The sequence below is a fragment of the Nansenia antarctica genome, assembly GCF_963989245.1.
Source record: "Nansenia antarctica genome assembly, chromosome: 4".
Taxonomy (NCBI): domain Eukaryota; kingdom Metazoa; phylum Chordata; class Actinopteri; order Argentiniformes; family Microstomatidae; genus Nansenia; species Nansenia antarctica.
Genome location: NC_137689.1, coordinates 549,717 through 559,716, shown reverse-complemented (window position 1 = coordinate 559,716; position 10,000 = coordinate 549,717). Strand labels below are relative to the sequence as shown.

General features: G+C 47.8%; 1 protein-coding gene across 1 annotated transcript in view; it reads left to right on the top strand.

Annotated features, from left to right (window-relative positions):
* cadm1a (cell adhesion molecule 1a) overlaps nucleotides 1–10,000 on the top strand; it is a gene marked incomplete at its 5' end in the record, with an annotated part of 195,872 nt that overhangs the window by 150,972 nt on the left and 34,900 nt on the right. The window contains one exon of the mRNA XM_080528057.1: nucleotides 7,387–7,473. Coding sequence (XP_080384183.1) covers nucleotides 7,387–7,473 — 87 coding nt within the window. The remainder of the gene's footprint in view (nucleotides 1–7,386; nucleotides 7,474–10,000) is intronic.

The window sequence follows — 10,000 nt, the reverse complement described above, 5'->3', positions numbered from 1 at the left end:
CCACAGTGAACAGAAACATCTAAGATAGAGAACGTTGTTTCACTGTAACCCAGCTAGCCTTCGTCCCACAGTGTCTCTCTGTTGCTTGGAAATGAAGAACGTTCTGGAAACCCCCCTGCAGCAGTTACACAGGAGTGTTTTTACTAACGGCCCTGTCCTGGCAGGGAAACACACCATGTGTTCCCAGGACAACAATGCGTGTTCTAGGTCATGTTCTCACATGAAAGTCCGAATCGAGACCCGGAGCAAGTGGATGAGTTCTCACAGCCCTTCATGTAAACGAAGTAACATACGTCATCGAAGCAACAGACGTGGTAGTTGATTGGTCCGAAAAATTTAGAATTGTCCGTTCGTCCCTCTCTTATCCAGATCAACACACGTGCGCTGTTGTTTTCCTATGGACCGCCTCGAGCAGCGTTCTCACCAAAAGCGAAGCGAAGCAAAGTGATGGATGCGTCGTTTCTAACCAGAGCGAAACCACCCTTTTCAAGCGGAGCATCCGTTGGTTCTTTGCTGCGGGAGCGACTTCGACTGCGCGTTCTCACAGCTCCAAACGACGCAGAGCAAAGCGAATTTTATGCTAAACTCTGTTTCAAGTGAAGCAAATGTTCTAGTGAGAACACAGCCTAACTCTACTACAGCTGCAAGAGAACAGCATCTGCAGTCCTGCCACAGCAACGCCTACCCCAACCCCGTCACCCAGACACCAGAATGAAGCTGACAGAATGCTCTCCATCCTTAACAAGGGTCTTAACAAGGGTCTTGTGTGGTTTCATTAGAGTTTAGGGGGCTAATATCTCCTCTTGTTTAGGCCCGGAGTACATTTACAAGGCAGATGGCCGATGATCGATGATCACCTGTGTCAGACACGTCTATGTTGACACTCTGCAAGCCGTGTAGAACGTTCTACACACACGTAGAAACGCAGGTCCTCCACATCTAACAGCCCCTCTTGTTAGTCACGGTTGAACGTAGCAAAGCAAGACAGAACACAGGCGAGGATCATCCACCTGTGGCGAGATGCCGTCGATCGAGCTAGCGTAGGTAGCTAATCTGTCAACCCCCCCCTCCGAGCCAGTCTTCCCCTGTTTTGGAAAAACGAACGAAATTCGGTAAGACATGAAAACGAGAGAGAGCCTGATCAGTGGCGTTGTTTCCCGTCGCGTTTCCCAAACCCGGTTTTATTATTAACACATAACCGTCGCCGCCTGTGATTGGCTGGAGGGCCGAGCCGCCTCAGCGGGCGCACCTCTGGCTACTAGCATCTGTCATTAGCGCTGCCAGGGAGCTTGTTTCTCCCGCTTATTTTCCCCTCATCCTCCTAATTGGGGAGAAGAGCAGGTAATCAATCCTGTTTGTCAGATTGTGTAGCTGGCAGATTTGGGGGGATATGGGGGTGTGGGGGTGGGGGTGGGGGTGGGGGGTGGGGGTGGGGGGAGGGGGAGGGGGGAGTAAACTCCGGGTGCCATCCCGTAGCGGAGCCAGAGACAGTACGGGACTCCTAGCGCCTGGCTAGCAGGCGGATGCTCTCTGCCAGGGTGATGAATGTGGAGAGGGGGGTTCTACCCTGTGCTGTTCATTAGCTTTTAATTGGAGTCAATCACCTCCACTGTTCCTTTGGCAGTGGGAGATGTGTGTGCTTTTGGTTTTCATAATTCTCTCCAAAGATCAAAAGGGATTTGTGCTGAACAGAAAGGCCTACCTGTGTTTTTGTTTTCTGGTTTCTTAATAACAAAAATAATGAATGCATTATCATCAATCTTATTCTGCCTTCGGGAAATCGCACAAAAACAAAAGAGGATGCAGTGTTATTGATGAATGCCGGCTATGTAAATGCGTTAGGGTGTTCCGGTGCGTTCCATCCCCTCAGAGCACTGGGGAGATTGTTTGTTTTGGAGATTTGACCAGAATATTCTTATTTCTGCCTTGCCCTTGCGTTTGGAGCGGTCAAGCGGCTGGGGTGGCTGTGTCTCAGGAGGTAGAGGCTGTGTCTCAGGAGGTAGAGGCTATGTCTCCGGAGGTAGAGGCTGTGTCTCAGGAGGTAGAGGCTGTGTCTCAGGAGGTAGAGGCTGTGTCTCAGGAGGTAGAGGCTGTGTCTCAGGAGGTAGAGGCTGTGTCTCAGGAGGTAGAGGCTGTGTCTCAGGAGGTAGAGGCTGTGTCCGGAGGTAGAGGCTGTGTCTCAGGAGGTAGAGGCTGTGTCTCAGGAGGTAGAGGCAGTGTCTCAGGAGGTAGAGGCTGTGTCTCAGGAGGTAGAGGCTGTGTCTCAGGAGGTAGAGATTGTGTCTCAGGAAGTAGAGGCTGTGTCTCAGGAGGTAGAGGCTGTGTCTCAGGAGGTAGAGCCGCCGTCTAATCATCGCAAGGTTGGCAGATCGGTGGTTCGAGCCCCGGCTGGCCACATGTCGAAGTGTCCTTGGTTAATACAAATTGCTCCCAGTGAGCGGCCCGGCCGGCGCCTTGCATGGTAGCTTGCCGCCATCGGTGTGTGAATGTGTGTGTGAATGGGTGAATGAGAGGCCGTTGTAAAGCGGCTTTGCATACAGGCGCTATATAAGTGCAGTCCGTTTACCAAGCTAAACTGGGCTAAAGCTTCTCTCAGACTAACATGTAAGGCTGTGTGACACAGCAGGACATCAACAACCTGAGGTAATTCAACAACCTGAGGTAATTCTGTGGTAAAAGTTGTCTGGTCGTCTATTAGCTGAATAGTCTCTTGTTTACCTGCCGTTCCCTGAGTGAGTGGGATGGTTCCACCTCTCCACCTGTGACAGCTTGCCTCTCTCACACCTCCATTTTGATTAATGCGTTAATTGCTTTCCTGTCTCGCATCCTTCCCTGCACCCCCCCCCCAATGTTTGTTTTCACACACGTGTCACATCCTCCTGAGGTAATTGCTGGAGATGTGTATTGATACTCGGCAGTTGGCAGTTGGGGCAAGACAAGAGACATCGATCAGAGAAACTCGGAGGTCCCGGGATCACGTCGGTTCATCAGCTCTGTCAGCTAGTCCCACTTTTTTGTTTAATGCGGCCCCCCTCTCTCCTCACTCTGCACTCCTGCCTGATTCATAATCTACCGCCGTAAACAACAAGTCACACTGACTCAGCAGGGAGACGCGCCGGCCTCAAGCATCTGAAAGTCAATAAGCTTTCTGCCGAGCGTCGGTATCCCACAGCAGCCGTCGAAGCTACCGGTGCTTTTTTAGAAACATTTGTAAACATTCACCTCCGTCTCTGCATGTAAACATTCACCTCAGTCTCTGCACTGTAACATTCACCTCAGTCTCTGCACTGTTTGGGGGAGGGATGGGGGGTGGGGGGGGAGGAGGCGGAGTATAGATATTTGTTACACTGCCAAGTTTTTAATGAGCTATTGACACCGATGATCCCCAGCATCTGCTGGGTCCTCGCGGTTCGTTACGGGATAAAACCAATTAAGCAGCACCACCGCGGAGCCGGGGTTCGTCAGCTCCACAACGCGTGAAACTCGCCAGCCCACGCTGAGCTAGCCAGCCCACTCCCTCAGCTACTATGTCCCTCAGCTACCTGTCCATCCAGCCATTCATTCATCTATATCCAGCCATTCATGTGTCCAACCAGCCATTCATTTGTCCATCCATTCATTCATTTGTCCATCAGCCATTCATTTGTCCATCAGCCATTCATTTGTCCATCAGCCATTCATTTGTCCAACCAGACATTAATTTGTCCAACCAGACATTAATTTGTCCATCAGCCATTAATTTGTCCATCAGCCATTCATTTGTCCATCCATACATTCATTTGTCCATCCATCCATTCATTTGTCCATCCATCCATTCATTTGTCCATCCATCCATTCATTTGTCCATCCATCCATTCATTTGTCCATCCATCCATTCATTTGTCCATCCATCCATTCATTTGTCCATCCATCCATCCATTAATTTGTCCATCCATCCATTCATTTGTCCAACCAGACATTCATTTGTCCATCCATCCATTCATTTGTCCAACCAGCCATTCATTTGTCCATCCATCCATTCATTTGTCCAACCAGCCATTCATTTGTCCATCTATCCATTCATTTGTCCATCCATCCATTCATTTGACCAACCAGCCATTCATTTGTCCATCCATCCAGCCATTCATTTGACCAGCCAGCCATTCATTCATTCCAGGCCGGTTACATTATGTACTTGGTAAAGATTTTTAAAAATCTAATTCAAATCACCAGAAACCTTGTTTTGCTTTGTGACAGAGGCTATGACCTGGTCTATGATGTAACCTGACCTTTATCGTTACTATCGTTTACTATCGTTACTTACTTTATATTTTTAGCCAGGTACCGTAAAAGGTGTTGGATGTGGAAGATTGTTAATTTGGTTTTAAATAAAATCTACTAATCTGTAAACAAACGATCTATTTAACTGAAACGCCCTCAGGTAAGAAAATGGGGATCTATAACTTTTCCAACTCATTTCAGTATTACTGAGAGAAATACACTACATTGAAAGCAAGCCCCTTTTACTGTAGACACCTCCACTAACTAGATACTGTACTAGACACCTTCAAGGACCTAATTGTCATGGCTGCACACACACAAAAAGGCCTGACTCCGTCAGAAAGCTGATCGCAGCGCTAACCCCCAGCGCTCCGCTCACCTCTGGCGAAGGTAATCAACACGCTGTGCTCCAGGAGACACTGTAGAAGCTACGGCGCTGTCAGGCCAAACCTCCTGAATCACAGAGGTTTAGGACAGGTAACAACTTAGCTCTGACAAGCCATGATCCATAAAAGTACTTTATCGACATGCCAAACATACAAATCTCTTGAAGTACCTCGGCCCGGAGAAATATGTCCTCTGAACCCGTCATCCCGTCATCCCCTCATCCCCCCATCCTCTCTGGGGAGTGAAAGTGCTACAGACAGACACGGCGCTCCCTCCCTCGCCGTAGGGAAAGTGACCTCTGGATACACTACATCACAAGATGGCTGCCGTTGTTGTTGACAAGAGTTTGGATGGATGGATGGCTGCTGCCCTCTGTAACTTGATGATTTGTAACGAGATGAAGGAGTTTTTAGACATTCTAGACGTTATTTTCTGTAACATGAGAGCAGTTGACGTTATTGCATTGAGTAGCCTAGATGAATATCAATAGAGTTAATGACTTTATTACATTTCCTCCCTCAGATCTCGTTCATTAACATTGACTAACCCTAACCCCCCCCGGAATACATTTACATCACATTTACATTTTTGGGGCGTTTAGCAGACGTCTTATTCCAAAGAGACTTACAATCGATACATTTGACTAATTAAGTGAATCATTAATCCACCAGTCGTAGCAGGAAGAGCAATCTAGCTCAGTCGTAATGCTAGGAGGATAAAGATGTTGTTAGTTTTTTTGTTTTTTTAACAGTAGACATCAGATTAGATTAGATTCAACTTTATTGTCATCGCAGAGTACAAGTACAACACAACAAAATGCAGTTTAGCATCCAACCACAAGTGCAAACAGTGAAGGGCATGATATAAACAGAACAAGAGGTAGTGATAGGTGACTATGTAATATACAGTATGTGCAGAGGTAGTGTTGTAAACATCAGTAAACACATCATACAAGTGCATACACTCTCATAACAGGGTTTTTCCTGGCTCAAAATGAGGCGGAGGTGGTACCAGTGGTGTTTGACATTGGGGGGACCCATGAAGCAGGGCTGTCTGGGGGTCCTTAAACGAGCATCAAACACTTAATTTCTTGCATGCTGGTGAATTGATATGCACCAATTTGTGCCCTTTCTGCATCAATGTATGGTGGAAATGTCATTATTTATGTAAAGGAAAACACAATATTCAGGCACCAGATGACCAATCAAAATATAATGCAATATAAGGCTCTCAGGCATTCTGTACTTTCAAATAATAACATCCAGCGCAGAGACGGACAGCTACAGCTACTGTAGTATTACAAGCTGTCAGTCAGACACAAAAGCGATACAGTAGAAGTCTTAAGCTGCTTCTGTCTACCCCACCCCACCCCCTCTTCTCTATGTCTGCCCCACCCCACCGACTCTTCACTATGACGGTGGTGATGAGTTCTACGGCTATAAAGGAAGGCAGATGCTGTACAGGGACATGTCTCCTGACTAGCCCAACACACTTCTCCTCTAGCAGACGCGTCATGTTGCAGCATGCGTCATGTGTTCCCCTCTCATGACAGACACCACTTATAACTACCGCTCTCCTCTGTTCCTGCTTGGCTGCCGTGCTCTCTCTCTCTCTCTCTGGGAGGGAAGGAGGGAGGGAGGGAGGGAGACTGGCAGGCCCTGTCCCTCACCACCACCACCACCAGCGGCGATGTTAACGTCCTGTCTGTCTGTCTGGACAGAAAAGCTAACAGCTTATGCCCGCCACGTCATCACTCACGTCTGTCAGCAACACAGCAGCGTTCTCTGTCTCTCCTCTGTCTCTCCTCTGTCTCTCCTCTGTCTCTCCTCTGTCTCTCCTCTCGCCTTTACTCTCTCTGGTTTCATTAATGGTAACCTGTTCACCCGTTTGCTTGCCACCTCCTGCAAGTGATAGGGGGGGGGGGGGGGGGGGTGGCTGTGGTGCAGGAGGTAGAGGTGGCGTCTAATGATCGCAACAGATTTGCGGTTCGAATCCCAACTGGCCACATGTCAAGGTGTCCTTGGGCAAGACACGGAACCCCCAAATTGCTCCCAATGAGCGGGCCGGCGCCTTGCATGGTAGCTTGTCGCCATTGGTGTGTGAATGTGTGTGTGTGAATGGGTGAATGAGAGGCCGTTGTATAAGTCAGTCTGTTTACCTCCTGCAAAGATATCTCGGTGACTAGAACAAAAACTATATCCCTTTACCTCACACTGAGCACTGTGTATGTTTATGTTTTGACTTCCTACGTCGCATGTATTCATTGTTTATCATGCCATCATATATTATTTTGTTATGTATTGAGTTATGTTTTATCGTTTTTCCTGTTTGTGTATGTGTGTGTGTGTCACGGGCATCTATTGATACCATGCCGACAGTAACGTCTTTATTTGGGAGGTTTTACTCTTCACTGACACGTTTAGCTTGAGAGCTTATTCCACATTACAACACAACAAACAAACAAACAAAGACACATTTGAACATTTGAACATTTCAATCACGTTAACGTTGATTCCCCGTACATCCCAACCGTGCCAAGACTCGGTCTTACAACTGTCTGAGAGATTAAGCACACGAGCCAAAGAAACGCACGCTAGATCCTGAACACTGCAGCGTAAACACCCAACTAAACTGTCTGTCCTCCGGTATCAATGATGTCCCTCATCACGCCCACATCCAGTCATTGTGTTGTTTTTTATTTTCATGGTTTACTCATCAGTTTCCCTGTCTGTCACTCAGATGCTCCCACCACTACCCCTATACCCACTACAGCCACCACCACCACCACCACCACCACCTCCGCCTACTACCCCGAGGCCACGCAAGGTACAGTACCACCTCCAAGCACGTGTGTGTGTGCATGTGTGTCGGTGTGTGTGTGTGAGAGAGAGTACTTGTTTCACAGGTAGCATTTACCATCACCCTCCCATCTACGAACCACCGAACCACTCACACCGCCTGTATGTATGTGAGGCTTTTACACAATGTGTGTGTGTGAGAAAGAGGCGAGAATACCAGCCAGCCAGCCAGGCTTAGGTTCCCGGGCCCCGATATTAAAAACAGAGTCCCACTGGAAGTCTCTCCTCCCTCCTCTCTCCTCTCTCTCTCTCTCTCTCTCTCTCTTCTCCTCTCTCCTCCCTCCTCTCTTCTCTCCTCTCTCCTTTCTCCTACCCCCCCTCTCTCTCTCTCTTCTCTCTCCTCTCCTCTCTCCTCCCTCCTCCCTCCTCTCTCCTCTCTCCTCTCTCCTCTCTTCTCCTCTCTCTCTCCTCTCTCCTCTCGCCTCTCTCCTCCCTCCTCCCTCCTCTCTCCTCTGTCTCTCCTCTCTCCTGTATCCTCTCTTCTCTCCTCTCTCCTCTCTTCTCCTCTCTCTCTCTCCTCTCTCCTCTCTCCTCCCTCCTCTCTCCTCTCTCCTCTCCTCCTCTCTCCTCTCTCCTCTCTTCTCTCTCCTCTCTCCTACCCCATCTCTCTCTTCTCTCTCCTCTCTCCTCCCTCCTCTCTCCTCTCTCCTACCCCCTCTCTCTCTTCTCTCTTCTCTCTTCTCTCTCCTCTCTCTCTCTCTCCTCTCCTCTCCTCTCTCTCCTCTCTCCACTCCCAAAATCATCACAATCTAGGCCCTGTATCCTGCCCTGTCTGTCTGTATCCTGCCCTGTCTGGCTGTATCCGGCCCTGTCTGAGGCTCAGATTACACAACTCCTGTGTGTTTCCTGAGGGTTGATAATGACTCCATGAACCATCCCCTCCCTCTCCTTCTCCTCCTAGCAGCCAATCACAGGCCTCGTCTGCCGTGTGTAAAGGTTTCAAGGTTTCTGTGATGGAGCAGTCGATGTCTCGCGGTACTAAAGGACACTCATGATAAGTAGTAAAAGTGATAAAAGCACAAACGTAAACGTCCCTTGGAACTAGAACACATTCATAGTAAAGTATTAATATCATATTTGGGGTTAACCCTACAACCCCAAAAGTTAAGATATTACCTTTGCTGTACCAGTTATGGGATAATGTTTTACTCTATTATTGTTAGTACATTTTCTCTCATCATTAACTGAACTTACAGGCAACATATCTCCTTTATTATGATTGATTATGCATCAGCCAGATGATTATTACTGTCTTTATTCAGACATGAAGTAGAGGGGTTAGATAGAGGGACACACAGTAGAGGGGTTAGATAGAGGGACAGAGACATAAGAAGTAGAGGGGTTAGATAGAGGGACAGAGACATAAGAAGTAGAGGGGTTAGATAGAGGGACACAGAGGAGTAGAGGGGTTAGATAGAGGGACAGAGCCAGGGGTAGACAGAGGTAGATCATGGCTGTGAGCAGCTCAGACACAGACAGGTGATGTGTAATTGAAGCGGCATTGATCAGATTAATGACTAATAGATGAGGATGTTCCTCTGTGTTCCCGTGTCACAACCCAGCAGTTCATAATGAGCAGAGAGACACTGGCACACTAATCACTCACACTCATCACTTATATACCAGATCAATACTAGATATGGCGGCTGGATCTCCATTTGTTTCAGACAGATGAAACATCACAGAAGAAGGAACTGTCAACACCACCTTTGTGGCAGCTAGTAAAATGTAGTTATGGTTTTCTGCTTCTTCATAACGACTCTTTAAAGAAAAGACTTGTCTGAGGGCCATTTCCAGTATTTCAATTCCAAATCTGAATAAACAAAAATACCACTTTGCGGCTTTTTGCTTCTTCTCAGCAAGAACAGCCTTGAGGTAGAAATGCAATCACAGTGGTGGGAGAGAGAGAGAGCTCCACACACACAGATGTAATACATCTCCCATGGCTGAGAGATGAGGCATTGTGCTTGATTATACCATCTGATTGGATGAGGTGAAACACCTAATGATGAAGACAGATGTGATGACACCTTCTCCTCAGACGGAGGCGGCTGGTGTGTCTTCAGTAAGGCAGTTACCGGCTTTTGCAAGACTACAAAACATTTTGGCAGTTATGGAATTCAACTTAATCATGCTGAAGTATTTGTATGGACTCTTGCTCTTAATAAAGTGGACCTCGGCATTTGTGAGCAGCTGTATTTTCAGGAGAGAAAGAAAACACATTTGTGGTGTCTCCTCCAGAAGCCCGATCTTTGATTTTTAACTCTCGGGGCACATTCTGTTATTATCCCTGTGTGTTTAGATCTGCGGGGACAGTCTGTTACTCCATCTTTCTCTCTCTCTCTCTCTCTCTCTCTCTCTGTCTCTCTCTCTCTCTCTCTGTCTCTCTGTCTCTCTCTCTCTCTCTCTCTCCCCCCCCCTCTCTCTCTCTCTCTGTCTCTCTCTCCCCCCCCCCCTCTCTCTCTCTCTCTCTCTATGTCTCTCTCTCTCTCTCT